Source organism: Gadus morhua, chromosome 15 (assembly GCF_902167405.1).
Source record: "Gadus morhua chromosome 15, gadMor3.0, whole genome shotgun sequence".
Lineage (NCBI taxonomy): Eukaryota > Metazoa > Chordata > Actinopteri > Gadiformes > Gadidae > Gadus > Gadus morhua.
The window spans coordinates 20,523,487-20,539,970 of record NC_044062.1 but is presented as its reverse complement, the minus strand read 5'-3'; the positions used below and the strand labels follow the sequence as shown (position 1 = coordinate 20,539,970).

The 16,484-nt window shown below is 45.1% G+C and overlaps 1 protein-coding gene across 1 annotated transcript; it reads right to left on the bottom strand.

Moving 5' to 3' along the window:
• Nucleotides 1-5,431: 5,431 nt before the first annotated feature.
• Nucleotides 5,432-15,164, bottom strand: synpo2la (synaptopodin 2-like a). Its single transcript, XM_030379611.1, has 4 exons — nt 14,693-15,164; nt 12,040-12,191; nt 11,196-11,941; nt 5,432-9,805 (listed from the first exon to the last, which is right to left on the bottom strand). The coding sequence occupies exons 1-4, from the start codon at nt 14,792-14,794 to the stop codon at nt 7,125-7,127; spliced, it is 3,681 nt and encodes a 1,226-aa protein (XP_030235471.1). The 5' UTR covers nt 14,795-15,164; the 3' UTR covers nt 5,432-7,124.
• Between the last annotated feature and the right edge of the window lie 1,320 nt (nt 15,165-16,484).

The window sequence follows — 16,484 nt, the reverse complement described above, 5'->3', positions numbered from 1 at the left end:
TGGTTCATCTGCTGCTCAATAACGCCCCGTGCCCACTACCTCCGTCCGTTGCGTGATCCCCATTGACTTTAATGGGGACGGACGCGCAATGCATTGTGGATCCGTCCGTTCCGTTGGAGCCTTTGGCTCAGTCAAGAAGTTGAAAATAGTTCAACTTTTTCGGCAGCGACGGATCCGTCATCCAATCAGATCGCGTCTGCAAATTTAAGCACTGTGACGCGACTCGGGCTCTGACGATACTGGAAAGCGGGAAAGCGGGTCATCTTGCATCGCAACAAGCAGGAAGTAGCGGGAAGAACCCGGCGAAGCGATTTGATTGGCTGACGGATGCCTCTGCAAAGACAGAAACCATTCCTACCTCCTTCAGTCAACGGAGGTGGGAAGGCGTTGCTGACTGATGGGGGAGTAGTCTTTGCAGAGGCATCCGTCAGCCAATCAAATCGCTTCGCCGGGTTCTTCCCGCTACTTCCTGCTTGTTGCGATGCAAGATGACCCGCTTTCCCGCTTTCCAGTATCGTCAGAGCCCGAGTCGCGTCACAGTGCTTAAATTTGCAGACGCGATCTGATTGGATGGCGGATCCATCGCTGCCGAAAAAGTTGAACATTTTTCAACTTCTTGACTGAGCCGAAGGCTCCAACGGAACGGACGGATCCACAATGCATTGCGCGTCCGTCCCCATTAAAGTCAATGGGGATCACGCAACGGACGGAGGTAGTGGGCACGGGGCGTAACTCTCACGGTCCTCTGCTTGCGATCATTGTGATTCATCATGTTTTGATCCATTTATTCAAAAGATCCAAAGACAAAGAACAGGTGCATTACGTTTATATTGTTCTTGGACCGGAGTGGGGGGATGGGCATGCGTTCTATATTTCTGCATCCGGTACGTCATGAAATAGGGCGTAGCCATAGACCCATGATGCGGAAGCATATCGCTCCTTGATGTTGCCCTGCGCCACTGAGCAGTTTACATAGGAATGAATAGGCGCCATTTTGGAATCCGTTCTCCATTCTATAATACGTCCATCTTCGATCCACACTTCACGCTTAGCCCGTTTTGAGCACGACATCCGGGTCCTTGCAGTATACTTCTTTTCGCCGGATCTGAATTGGAACGTGCTACCAGAGAATGTCTAATATGAGGAGAATGGGCACTCGCTGGTTAGTTCCGGTTTTCTGGACTGGTTGCGGTAATAATCTCTGTCCACACGGGGTGCTCGCAGGCGAGTCCAGAATGAATGGGAGCCTATGGGGTTTTACCGTCAGAATCCACTTTTCTCACGATGTAATTTTTTGTCAAGTAATTTGAAAGTTGCGTTCAAAAGGTGGGGCTAAGATAATAAACTCAGCTGAATATTGCATTTTTTAAGGTCACGTATCTGTTCTAAAAAGGCCTTTAAAAATGCGATGACGTCACACATTCTCATACTGTCAGAGGTACTGCTTTACGGCAGTTTCTGAATCACTTCGGCACTTGCGCATCATTCCCTTTTCTCACGATAACACCAGCTGTTGGAGGTAAGGATTTTTTTTGCTTAATACACGAGTTACAGAGAGTTTTAGTGAGTGGTTGTAAAAAAAAGAAATGCGCGAATGTTTTACATATGTATGATACTTACAGAGAGTGTTTTTTAATCCTCACTAGTGCCGATGATAAAGCTTTTTTTTCATCGCTATTGATTTCTATTTAGTGCTAGTTGCTATCAGCTGGCTGATTATCTATCTTTCTCCTGAAATAGAAACCTGGATTTGAATCATAATTGTAAGACTGCATAAACTTAGTTTACATCAGTAAACAATCTCCTAGAGAGCACAGTGTTCTGTTGTACTCCTTCTCATGCCTCTTCCTTTCTTGATCTCTAGTTGGACCTTGATGCTGTGACAACGGACAAGTCTTCTTCCTCTGTCTTTTTTCCCTGCCTCTGTTCGGTATGTTCAGTGTTGTTAAATCATTTCTAATTTTTTTGTGTATTTACTATTAGTTACTGTTCTTATTGTGTTCTTGTTAGTGTGATGTTTGAATAAACTTGCCTGTTGCTATGTTGGTATCATGTTTGTATAATTACTGTTTGACCTAGACCTAGACCATATTTCTCATTTAACAAACTAGCCTATGTGTTGCAGGGCAGAGAAATTTATTTTCGAAAAATAGACAATGACAGATGAAATGATATTGAGTGGGACATTGACTGTATTATTTAAGGTTGTCATATCGTACCGTAACTCATTGAACATTGAACACAAGACATTGAAGAAATTCCATTTATACCCATGTACTTTCACCATACATAACTATAAAAAATAAAAATGCCTGCAGGAAAATATAAATACAGTACGCAAAATTAACTTAGACGAAAAGTCCTCAGATTGTGCTTCAGCTTTAGATGCCATCAAGAGGGGTCTCTGGCAGTGGCGTCACTAGGCTGTTTTATTCGGGGCTAAAGCCCCGGATCTAATTTGATTAGCCCCGAATCTTTTTTGTTAAAAAAAGAAAAAAAATATATATAATTTTTTATTTTATTTTTTTGCTGCATGCAGAGCCTGTGCTATATCCACACGTCGCACATGCCCCCATTTGTTAGGACTCTTGCGTAGCTTACTGCTAGGAATTTCTGTTCTGCTGCTCAAGATTTTAAGCCATGTTTTTATGAACTTGCATTGAAGAAAATATATCAGTTTTTTGTGGTCTGTAAATAGGCCAATCTATGAGGCTAAATAGCATGCCAATATTGATGACTGATTGTGTCAAGTGTCTAAGGATGAATGCTAACATGATTTGTTTCCAACTTTTGCCTTAAGTTACAATTTAGCTAACTAACTAGCTGCTGCCCTTTTCAATTCCAATGCTGGCTGTCATTTCATTACCAATGTTAAGTGTCATAAATAGTTAACACGGGTGCTGATTCATGATTCTCTAAAAAATAAATACCCAAAACATGTGATATGTTTTCAATTTGCAGAAAGTTTTGAAAAATCCAGGATGCCTGAGAGCCTTACTGCATTATATTCCATAATAGTTATTTCTTTGGGAACACTGAATGTTGTCTTTTCCTTCACAGAAAAAAGAATATTTCCACTATAAAATGATGCAGAAAAGGCACAGATAGATGAATAAAAATCCACCAGAATGCAGGAAATTAAGTGTTGTGACGCTCAAACATTTCTGGGGGAGCACCCCCATACCCCCCACCTATAATTTGTCCCCCAAAATGTTGAAATGAAACCTAGCCTATACGACCCTGTACGCAGGTTGTATACAATATATCCATAGATATGTTGTTTTTACTTTTTGTATTAAAAAGAAAGCATGTCAGCAAACTCCATGTCGGCCCTTAGTATGATTATCATTTCATCATAGAGTGGCCCTTTGTGAAAATGAGTTTGACACACCTGATATAGGTAATGTAAGGTCTGTCTCACTTGTATTAATTTTTCTCTGAAATAACTTGAATGGAACTTTAGATGTCTGGGGATAAGCAGCAGTCAGGTAGCTATTCAAAGCTATAATTACCTGCCTATTTTGTTTATTTAGGTAAAGCATTATGAAAAAAAATGCATGCGCAATAAAGTATACAACAAAATTTGCTGCACGCGCACTGTCCTATTCCCTCTCGGGCTAAGCCCCGGATGTTTCAGAAACCTAGAAACGCCCCTGGTCTCTGGTCGTAATCAGTCGCAAGTCCGTCCCTGACTAATCAGCATTCTTTAGCAGAATGCTAGCGTGTACGGCCAACAACGGCCCAAACTGTAAGAAATCGAAAGGACGTAAGTACTCATTCATTTGACTTTTGAACTATAATCTACATTGAACTTGCGGAATCTACAATAAAATGTGCGATATTTCAACGACAAGCAGGTGAAAGAGATATATTTAGCCGTTTAGCCCCATAGACTCCCATTCAATCTTGACTCGCCCGCGATCACCCCCAGTGGATGTCTAATGCAACTACAACCAAGATCGGTACAATGGGCCGTATAGGAAGTGCCCAGGCCCTACGTAGACGGGCTCTGGTACTACGTACTCAAAATTTGGCTAGTAAGTATGGATAGTACGGGTATTGGAACACGGCACTGGTCTTGACTTACTGTGTGTGCGCGTGCGCGTTTCCGTGTATGTTTGTGCGTGTGTGCGGTGTCTGTGTGTGTATGTGGTGTGTATGTGCGTGCTTGCAGTGTATGTATTCATTTGCGCGTGCTGTGTGTGTGTGTGTGTGTGTGTGTGTGTGTGTGTGTGTGTGAGAGCTGCAGGCTGCTTTATGAGGGGCCGTATGGGACATTATTCAGAATAAGAATGCACATACACGTATGAAACCAAACTCATTCACATACTATACTGAAAACCTTGCACACATACAAATGAAAAGCTTTTACATACACAACTGAAACACTCACACAAACAACTGAAAAATTATCCGCTCACATACACAACTGAAAAGCTCGCATAAAACCTAGTGAAACCTTTTACATGACTACCGAAATGCTTTCACACATACTAATAAAATGTTCTCATAAACACAGCTGAAAAATTTTCTCTCACACACACATATGAAACCATTCACATACTATACTGAAAACCTCACCCATACACAAGTAAAAGCTTTTACATACACAACTGAAACACCTTCACTCAATCAACTGAAAAGCTCTTATAGACTATTTGAATGGTTTCACATGTGTGCATGTGAGAGGACATTTTTCAGCTGTGTGTATGAGAATATTTTACTAGTATGTGTGAAAGCATTTCAGTAGTCCATATAAAAGGTTTCACTAGGTTTTATGCAAGCTTTTCAGTTGTGCATGTGAGCGTATAGGTTTTCAGTTATTTGTGTGAGTGTTTCAGTTGTGTATGTAAAAGCTTTTCACTTGTATGTGTGCAAGGTTTTCAGTGTAGTACGTGGATGAGTTTGGTTTCATATGTGTATGTGCATGCTTATTCTGAATAATGTCCCATACGGCCCCTCATACTGCTTGGCACATGCACACTGACCGACTTGAGTACTAATGCATGGGACAGGCCTGCTATTATTGTAGTAAGATCATCTTTTGAACGATACAGGATTAGTAGGCCTACTGTGTCCTGTGTTTGGTTTTTATTAATTGAAGGTGACACATGAGTAAATTAAATACAACTAATTAAAAGTGCATATCCCCTCGGAATGAATAGATAATAGCTGAAATCCATGAATGTATGTATTATTGTGCAGACATGATTATTGGTGCCTTCTAATACATATTAATGGGCTATAGGCTGATAAGCAATATAAAATATTATGTCAATCACCAAATTTATATTACGGTATTTGTATTGCTGTTTGATAATATATTCTAGCCCAAGCAGGCTATTTATGACCAGATGCTTCCAGATACTGTAAGTCACACATTAAACGATAGGGGGCAGTGTCAAATCACACATTCAGTCAGACCACTGAAAAGCTTTCATTGCTACCTTTATTTCATTAAAAATGCCTTGTGCCCAAGTCAGTGTAAAGCGCTTGCTATATAATATTTGCATAATAAACATGTTCACACTCACACCTTATTCGCTCTATATCCAGAAATGTAAAATTCTTATATTTTGACCCATACTATTTTTATAATAATATGAATACAAAAAACAACTTTGAAATATATATTTTTTTAAATAGAAAAAAAAGTAAGTATCTTGGTGCTCACTGGTGTATTCACGGTCATTCAACACCAATTAAAAAACTCTTCGCAACAATCTCAGCCCTACAAGTAAACTTCATATCGGCATTGAAATCCCCATTATCTCAAAGGGCTTGATGGTTATGGGCAGTGATTGCTTTTATCCATAGGCAACATTTAAAATCTTCTTTGTTATAGGGAGCAAACACGGTTCCCTTATGTGTCTCCTGTAGGATATCACTCCCTTTCTCTTCCTTGCCAAAGCCTGCAGAACTTAAAATTTTACTACAATGCTCTTTTAATTTTGACTGGCTGTGGGACTTAACACTTAAACACTATTGTAGATCTCTTTTCAATCAATTTTCTCGCTGCTGATTTCTGGATGCGCCCCTCTCTAAAGTGAGTTTGTACAGGCAGAACTTTGTCTTTACAACTTTCAATAACACCAGAGGACTTCATTTATAGGCTGTATTTCAAAGCCCTTCAGTCAGTTGTCTGGCTTGGTTTCAGTCCCTGTTTCTGTCTCTGTCCACGTCTCTGTTACCCTCTTATATACAATGCTGGTGCTCTGCTTTTTTCACCTCACCCAGATGGCAATTATATTACGCCAAAATAACGCAACGCAAAGTAAACATTCAAACATTAGCGACATTTATTAAATACAAGGTACGGATTTAAAACATCCAAGAAAGGGTACTCTGGTACCAGGAAGGTGTGGTTGAGATATCCAGCGACAGTGTATTCAGCCACAGCCAGGGCACTTTTTAACTAGAACCCTGTAGAAAAATATAACATTTCTGTCCAGCCAAAGTTAGCTATGGTGTTAAACACAACTCTTATACTTTTTGTGACCAGCTATTTACGCAGTAATATATTAGCATTTTAAATTTCTGATTCATAAAAGACCAGAAGAAATACCACTTACGGTGTGATTCTTTAATAGAATTACATATTTTGCAAATAATTTAAGTGTTTAACCATAGACAAAAATGGTTCAATGAAAATCCTCTGGATCTTCAAATCTACGAGCCAAAAACAGTAGGGAAACAAAACCACTTAGCTCATATGGTGGCTGTCCAATATGTGCTCGATAAACTCATCTCCACATCTGATTCTCCAACATTTCCGACATTTCAAAGCAATTCAGTTCAGGCTCCACTTAGACAGTGATGATGATGACTGAATCCATAGCTGTCTTCTAGAAGTCGTTTCCCAAATCTTACACAGGACAGGCACACACCTGACCTGCTGTTCAACACTTAACAATCACCTAGCATGTCCCCAACATCTTATGTCAATCAGCCAAATGTGAGCATAGTGTAACCACTGTCAACAAAAACATAAATGTGTAAAGCAGCATTTTGCAACCCCCCCCCCCCCCCCCCCCAAAAAAAGGCAATTTAAAAAAAAAAATTAACCTTGCAATCGACACAAACTTATTCAACACACAAACTGTAAATGAGATGGTGCATTGGAGTTAAAAAGCCCCAGGTCTCCAGACACCAGGTTGGACTCCCCGCTTGGTGGCAACAAAGCGAGGCTTGGGCACCTGGACAGGGTTGGGCTTCAGTGGGGGCAAGGAGGCGAGTATGCTGAGCTCCGGGGCGCTCTGAAACTGCTTGGCATACTGGAGCCCAGAGGTATACGACACTGGGGTGTAGGGCATGGGATGGGCGTTGGGAACATAGTGTGGAATAGGTGCTGTATTGATGTGTGGTAGACTGGGCAGGCCGGCGGGTTGGAACAGAGATGGGGCGGGCCTTGGTGCGGGGGCTGGAGCATACGACGGGAACGCCGGAACGCCAGCAGCAGGCGCAGCGGAGTAGTTGAACTCAGTCAGAGGAGCTGAGGTCGGAGCAAAGGTTGAAAAGGAGGCATGGGTTTGAGTTAGAGGTTTAGCAGGTGGTGAGATCATGTCGGAACGTGTGATACGCTCCCCGAGAGTGGTGGCTGAGCGGGGAGCGATAACCTTGGGTGTCAGAGAGGGTGCTGTCATTGGTGTTGGTGTGGAGAAGCGCTTGATTTCATACACGCGAGCAGTTTTCAGAGGGATCTGCCTTGGTTGGGTGAGCGAGCTTCCCACCAATGTGTTGGAATAACCAGCGTGCTGCTGCTGCTGGGCCTGGTAGGAAGGCATGGCGGACAGATTAGCATTACTGCCTCCATAACTAAACATAGCAGGGTTGAGCTGGTAAGGCTGCCTTCTCATGAAATCCAATGCTTTTATTCCCTCTTTCTGCACGCCCATTCCCCCTCTAGCCGGGTTTTCAGGCTTAGCTGCATCTCTCTGAGGTCCAACGGGGACAGATGGAGCCAAGAGGGGATTGTAGCCAATGGGTGGTGGAGCTCTGATGTTGGGGGAATACTTCCATGGAGATGTGAGGGACGGATTTGGGGATAGGGCTTGAGATTGAGCATTATAGGTTACCTCCTGCTGGTAAGGAGTCTCAGGTGGGGTGTCCACCACGTACATGCCCATCCGGTTCTGCCTCCGGGCAAACAGCTGAGCCCCCTTGCCTTCAGCTTGAGGAATCTGGGGGGCTTCATGGATCACCCTAGGCTTGGGGGCCACCGGGGGGGGCATCCTGCCCTTACCAGAATCACTGTAGTCTTCCTCCACATCTTCGCTGTAGGCCTCCGGAGGCTGGCCATACCGATATCGGGCAGGTCTTTCGTCTAAGTTCTGAACCATGGACAGCAGGTGAGGATTAGGTGAGTTCTTCTTGACCTCTGGAACATTGAACATAGGCTTATACTTCCCACCACGCCGACGAGCATCCAACAGAATGCCTGTGCGACCTGTTGACCCAGGGACAGGAGTAGGAGCCACAGCGGCTTGCTGATAGACAACAGACACTGGAGCTGAAGGGGCTAGGGAGACTTGGACGGGCGGTGTTTGGACCATTGGCACCTGAACTGGAGGGATTGGCACAACTGGATTAGGAGCAGCTGCTACAGAAGCTTGGAGCAATGGCGCAGCATCACTTGGAGCGACAGGTCCATATGAAACTGGTTGGTGCATTGATACAGGAGGCATTGGCGGGGAAGCCACACATGTATATGGAGCCTGGGGAGCACTTGTCATTGGTTGTGGGGCCTGCATGTGCTGTACCTGATAAGGAGGAGGTTGAGGGATTTGATTGTGAAAGGCCATTGGGGTTGAGGGGAGAGGACCACCAGGTACAGACTGACTGAAAGGCGGTGAGAACATTGATGGTGGACCAATCGGCTGTAAGGGTGGCATAGCTGCCAATGCAACATTATTGTATGGCTCAGAGGAAGTGGAGAATGGTGTCAATGCAATCATCGCTGAGGCAGGACGCTGGGGCTTCTTTGCTACAGATGGACGGAACACAACAGGGGCTGTGGCAGACCTGCTGGTTATAAAACCCGGGGCAAAGGGACGGGCGGTTCGGTTGAGAACATTACTAGACAAAACGTCCGGTATCGATGACTCGGAGGGGGTTGCAGATGTAGGTGGCATGACCATGCTGGCTGTGCCCACTCCAGTGTAACTTATATTGCTATTAGCTTGGTTACCTAACACAGTGACTGGGGCTTGGGCCATCATAGGTTGAGCATCATCTCGTAAGATTTGTGTCATTTGTGGAGACGGGGCAACTGCTTGTGCCTGTGGTTCTGCGTGAGGTTGCCACTGGTCGCGCCCCTGGCTTTGAGGCTGTGCAGGCATCTTAGGCTGTGCAGCCTCCGTTTTCTTGGCGTGTTCAGCAGCTCTTCTCCTTTGCTGCTCAAACAGCTGGGCTCCTTTGCCCGTGGTGTCACTCAACCCTGGACTTGGAGCATCTCCAGACATTTCTCCACTACCCCCAATACTCGCTGCTGCCCTTTTATCCAGCTTATCCAGGCAGTCACTGTCCCAGGTTGGATCAGGTGCAGCCGAGAAGCCTTCTTCATCAAACTCTGACTCACTTCCTTGAAATACACCATCCTCTTCCTGGGATTCCTGGCACATGTCCTCGTCCACACTACCGAAGCTGGTCAAAGTGTACTTCTTGGACCGCTGACGTCTCTTTTTGAACATCAGCACACCCTTGGAGTGAGGGTTAGGAGCATCCGTCAGCAGAGATGCAATCGTTCGGCACTTGGTCTTGGCCTCCTTTACATGTTTGTCCTGTGCAGTGTCCCCCCGGTTCAGCTCTGGAGAAGGGCAAGTGTCACAGAGGTTAGGAGCATAGACAAGATTACGTTGGTGAGTTTGCTGCCATCTAATGGTTGACATTTTTGGTATGATTTAAAAAGGATGGAACAATTAAAAGATTAAAAACATCATTATTAATTTATTATTCATTGGTTCATCACAAATGTAGGATCTTTAGGCATTTGAGCCTAAAGCACTGATCGATGTACACCGATCAGGCTGGGAGGTTATGCAATACAAGCTTACAAACATGACTACGGTTGTAAAAATTGAATGGCATCAAACTGTATCATTTAACCTTTAGACCAAACGTTGACATCAGGTATATTCATGCTAACCAGAAAGTCCTCAACAGGCTTCCCCTTTTCACATAGGAGCACCTCCAGAAGAAAATTCAGGTCAAGCCTTACAGCTTCTCACATTAGCTTGGGTAAAGGATACATTAACACGTTAGCAGCACTACAAACACAAAACTCTGAAAGTTTGCGAACTGAAAGAAGATCCAGTGAAGTATTTTAAAGGTGAGCTACAGTTAAATTATTTTAGATCAGATGAGAAATTTAGATCTTGAATCTCAGCATCCCTGATTTGGACGTCAGAATCCTTCAAGTTGACCCAGTGTAAGAGTTTATGGATATTTTTGGTCATTTTATTGAAGTTCTTAAAACAGCCATCTACTTTTAAATCTACCAGCCCAGCAAATGTCCATACCTTATGAGTAAAGCCCTTGGCATTCACACAAGGAAACACAATGCTTTGCAACGTGATTGCCCTGCATGCCCCTGCCCCTACTACTACAATAGGATTACTTTATTTTGCCTCTTATAAATCTCAATCGCCTCATGAGCAGTAGGCCTTCATAGTTCTGATACATGTCCCGTCACCATACGACAACCATGAAGGGTGTAGGGGTGAGGGCTAGCTAGGGAAGTATTCCCCCGCTGCTACTTGACACCAGCTAGCAGCTGCAGATGCTTTTCCAAGCTCCTGGGCTGAGCTAGGAGGTTATCGGATCGCTGAACTGGGGGAGTAAATATAGCAGCATGTACCAGCCCCTCTCACTTTAAGAGATGAACCTTGGACTTCAACACAGTCACATCAGGCTCAATGTGTCTTCCTCTACATTAATGAATGATTCAATGATTCAATTGAACAATAATTGAAGTAGCCGCTGTATTGTTTGTTTGTTTGTTGTAGCAATCCATTTTATAAATTAATAGATGCATTCAATCGAATTCATTCACCAGACAGTCCTTGACAATATCAAATAACCAAGTCAGTCAGTCAGTCACTCAGTTCAGATCCACACACCAATAGATTACTTAATCAGTCATAACCACACTGACTGGACACTGATTCGCCTTCCTTACTAACATCAGCTGTACTCACTAGCTTGCTTGGCCTTCTCCACGTAGGTGGTGCTTAGCGTTTCATCCACGGGCGTGTCGATGGGCCCGACCATGGGCACCAGCTGACTACGGGAGCCCAGCATCATGGCCTCCTTGGCTCTCTCGGGGGACACCAGGGGCACGTTGGACGGCTCCAGGAAGCCGCTGTCCTCCTCCGGGCCCCCATCCCGGGGCCCCTGGTCGTCAGCCGAGGAGATGATGGAGGAGGTCTCGGTGGATGTCTGAGATGACCAAAGCCCCGGGGCCGGAGGCTGGTAGATCACCTCCCTCCGAGCCACGCCCGGCAGAGCCTCTCGACCGTCCACTACCGTCCCCCTCATCCCCTCCCCTCCGAAGCCCACGCATCCGTCCAGGGGGCCGGAAAACACGCGGGCGTCCGGGGCGCTGTCGTAGCCGCTCATCTCGGACGTCTCCCCGCCCTCTGGGGAGGACCGCCCCCCCAGCTTCCCCGGGTTGGCGGCGTTGGGGCTCCGGCGTTTCTGCCGCCGCTGCCGGCCGTAGGCCATCACGTCAGCGTCGCTGTCCGTCTCACCGTAGTAGGCCTCGCTGCCGGGGGGCGAGGTGAGGCCGCTGGTCAGGGACGACTGGCTGCGGTGGATCTCTCTGACGGGCGGGTGCTGGCTGTGGGCGGGGGACATGGCCCTCAGAGCGGCGCGGTACTCCTTGTCAATGCGGGGCGAGGGAGCACGCGTCAGCAGCACGACGGACTGGAAGCCAGCAGGCGCCCTGCGTGAAGAGGTCCAATAGGTGAATAAGTGTTATATTATATATCATACACATAGCATAATAGCAGCACTACATATCATCCTTTAAACATGGTTGACCTTTTGACCCGGATGTGGAGCAGTCCTGGAGAGCTGTCGATGAGGTTCATGGCCTGGCCGTGAGACAGGCTTCCACATGCCTGCTCATTGATGGAGACCAGTTCATCCCCCTCTCTCAGACCGGCCCTGCATGCCTTGCTGCGCTTCCGTACCTGTTCCAGCAGGGGGATACATAAGACACACACACGCACGCACACACACAAACCCACACACAAGCACATGTCTGAAGATTATCATTTATAAATTACATTTCGGAATTGCAGTATTACACTATTGAATTGTACCATACACTTTTTGTATCTTGACATTTTACCCTTAAACATTCTTATATTTTTCAAGATGGATAAATGTAACTCCTATTATTTTCATTTATTCTTCATAAAGTCGGCAACAAGCCATCTGATATTGGTCCTGCTGTGTTAGTTCCTGCCAGACACACACCAAGTCTTGTTTGGGCCACTCAATGCCCACTGTGTAGTCACATACCACATACATTGCAACTCAAGTGGGGGTTAGGGTTCTATCTGCAAAGCTTTCCACTCAGAAGAGATGGCAAACTGTGGCGGGATGCCCACTTCTAAACAGGCTCATGTCCGTTATTTTGGTTATTTTGCCAAGGTCAATGCAAATATAAACCCTGGCACTGTTGTTGAACAAAAATAAAACATGGATACTATATATATGCATATAAGACATTACAAGAGGTTAGGATGAAAAGGTTTCCTAAGGTCACTCTAAAAACAAGTGTGGTTTACATGTAATGAACTCCCAGCAGGTCCCTCTTGTTCCTTGTTAGCCACAACACTCTTGTTGTGGCTAACACCTGCTTCTAGTGTGGCATGTCAATTAGTCATTCAGTCTGTCACCTTGTGGTTGTAGAGTCAAGCGTGTGTGTGTGTGTGTGTGTGTGTGTGTGTGTGTGTGTGTGTGTGTGTGTGTGTGTGTGTGTGTGTGTGTGCACGTGCATAAAGTGACGGCCCACATCAACAAAGTCATTGGGCACGCACTTGAATGAAGCAAAAATGACAACCACACAGTTTGTAAACTGCTGATCCCCTACAGGATTGGGTCTACTCTATATTCTCTATGTTAAAGGACAAGCACGGGTTCCAGAGACGGCAAGGATGTGATCTTGTCTGTTATTATTATGACAATCCCAAACCGTCCTCCATGTTGCATTTCATTGTAAACGCTTAGATTTATTAGTATGGTAAAAGTTGCACTGGACGGCAGTGGGTTTTCTCGATTGAAATGATGTCAGCACAGTTTACATGTTACAAAATCTAAATGAATGAATGACAGACTTCAAACCTTTGAAATGCCTTTCAAGCTATCGCAGCATTCATAAAGAGGATTTGTATTAGCTATGTGCTAAACCAGGGTATTGTGATCATTCTGGGGTCCAGGGCATAAACCCACACCTCAGCTGACCCTGTAACACACTGCCTCTCCTCTGAGGATAGAGACTTAGCATAAAGAGCAGTTTGTGCTTAGTCAACCGTCTGTCTGTCTGTCTGTCTCTCTGTCTGTCAGTCCGTCTGTCCACACATACACCTACAAACACACATACTGTACATAAATTAAAACAAATGTTTAAATACCCGAAAGACTCTGCCCATGCAAATACACTTGCTTTCGTGGGGTTTATACAATACAGATTTAACCAACAATTCAACATTTACTGATTGAGATTGAAAACAGACAATGCTATTGCTTGCCATGGATCACCATTAAAACACTGTTTGATGAACCTCATCTGACGTAATGGAAACGATTTTACTGTGCCAACAGTCTGAGCCATTAGTGTCGAAGAGCATACCTTCCCCATTAAGACAGGCTGGGATCCTGTAACATAAATAGTGTCCCTAGTTGATACTATGTAATCAGCCTATTTGGATTTTGTCCAATATTGAATTGAATATCTTTGGCTAACTGGTCAACTCATATGGTTATGGATTTAATTTAAGAAATCTGTTTCATTATTTCATGTAATTTATATTTCACACGCTGTTCCTATCCTAAATGTTATAAAACACTAACAAAAGATTCAAGCTGTACAAAAGTATGACCTTTATTAGTCATGTTTACTGCCAAGGTCCAAGCACCATTGAAGAAAAAAAGGTTACAGATGGTGCATGTCATATATTTGGCAGAAGAACAACCCCAACAAAACTAAACCGCATTGATCCGAGAAGATCTGACAAAGGTCAAATTTGAATATCATGGTCCCTTCGGGAGTGTGTGTATTTGGCCTGAAATTAATTGGAGTCTCTTGAAAACATGAATGTACAACAAAACCTTGACCGACAATGGTTTAGGGTTGTTAGCTCACCCCAAAGTTCAAAGTTAACATAGTTCTTAATCATGTGCACACCGGTTACATACCACAACAGAGTCTCACAACATTCTGGACCTCAAACCAAACAACTCAAGCCCCAATGCTCAAATGATCCAAACTATGCCATAGGCTCACTTTCTCCGCAACATTTCTATCAGTTTTTCCCATTAACACCTGATAGATTGTTCTCATGTGACACCATCACATGATTTCCTTTTTCCAGATTGACCCCACGACTACGAATCTACCATGTAGAACTCCAGTGGGCCAGGACCGTCTCAGCTCCCACCTGTTCAGAGTCGGCTGCTCGCTCACCTTGGCTACCTGGAGGGGCTTCTGCTGCTCCAGCCCTCCCTGCAGTCGAAAGCCCCATGGTCCTCCCCCGGACAAGACTATCACGATCTCTTCGGCCACCATGATCCTCCTCGCCAAGTTGCCGATGTACTTTGATGTTGTGGTCCTTGGTTTGTTCTTTCTTTGTAACAATCCGCTCCTCACTTCAGTGAACAAGTTGTGTCAGACAGGAGGAGAGGACGAGAGGAGGGGGCCATTCAGTGCTATGGCCCCATGGTCCGCGCCCAGGGCCCCCACAGTCAGCTCTGAGTCCTTCAGCGTCACTGGACTGGTGCAGCGGCAGACTGCTTCCTCTCAACACCAGCACACACACACACACACACACACACGCACCTACCCCGAGGGTGGGCCGACCATGATAGTTAAGGGAGAGACACACACACACAGAGGCAGAGAGAGAGGGAGGCAGAGAGAGAGAGAGAGAGAGAGAGAGAGAGAGACATACACACACACACACACACACACATACAGAGTGATTTGAGGTGCTCTAGGTCAGCTTATACTCAGGAATGCAGGCCCAGAGTGAGACAGGGGGAGGGCCTAACGGAGAACACTTGCCCTGTCACTCAGGCCTGGGAGCCCAGTGGCTCGTTGATGGCCCTTCCAAAAATAGGACCTCGCCGTTGGCCAATGTGCTGCTACTGCTCATCTTTTAGATTGGGCTGCACCACGATCTTGAGCATCCATTTTGGAGACCCTGTTCCACCTGATCTCTGTTCACCGCTCACGTTGGTGACCTCAAGTAGAGTCACCCCCAGAATGCCTTTAGGCTGACGGAATGAGCAAGATGGGCTGCTGTATCATCTGCCTGTCTGTCCCTCTGTCAATTCATATGATGGCAATACTTTATTTATTACAACAGTACTATGCTTAATTGTTTTAGTATTGTGGCGATCCCGGCCATGGTCGCCAAGACCGATGCCGCAAAGGAACCTGGGAGGTTCGGCAAGCGGCACTGCCACCAAGGTTGTCGTGGGTGTGGGGTATTTGGTGTGTGTTTCGTGTCTGTGTGTGTGTGGCTAAAATAAAGGCAGCTCTCGGGGTCATGCGGTGTATGGGAGACGAGAGTTGTGAACTGCTTGAACCTGGTATCCCGTCTGGTCTTTCCCGTGCTGCCCACCACAGTTCACTTTTTATTTAAATACAACTTTGTTGTTTGTTCTGTACGTCTGCATTGAAAACAGAAGTCCAATTTCTAAGAGCAGTGAAGCCAGTCAAGCCTGGTCAAGACAATTTCACAACCTCATGCTCATAGGCCTACATCTCCTTTTTATTTTATGTTTATTTATTCATTGTTTATATTACTTCCTTTCTTCATCCAAAATAACATAAATTGTGCCTCTGTCAAATAAATAGCAGTTATGACTGGCTGACCAAGGTAGTCCTACTGCTACTACTGTTTTGCTGTCTCCAGTCCATGCAGTCTCAGGTGTTCTGTTGGTAAGCTACCCAGTTCAAACAAAGGGGTGGTTCATCATTTAAGTAATTAAAAACTGAAAATGGGAGTCTAAAAGTATCTTTGAACCCCAACGGAGGTGTCTGACCAGCTGCTCAGAGCAAGTTGACTTCCTCTGTGGCTCTTCAGTAATTTTATAGTATTTATTTCCATGGGAGATGGGAGGGATAACATTCAAAGCAACACTGCTGCTGATATCAACACAGTGGTGTTTAGGTTACCACTGATGGTTGCCCACCCTTCTCTGCTTCGCAGCTGTCCTCATTGCTCACACTAAAGACTAAGGGGCCAACATCC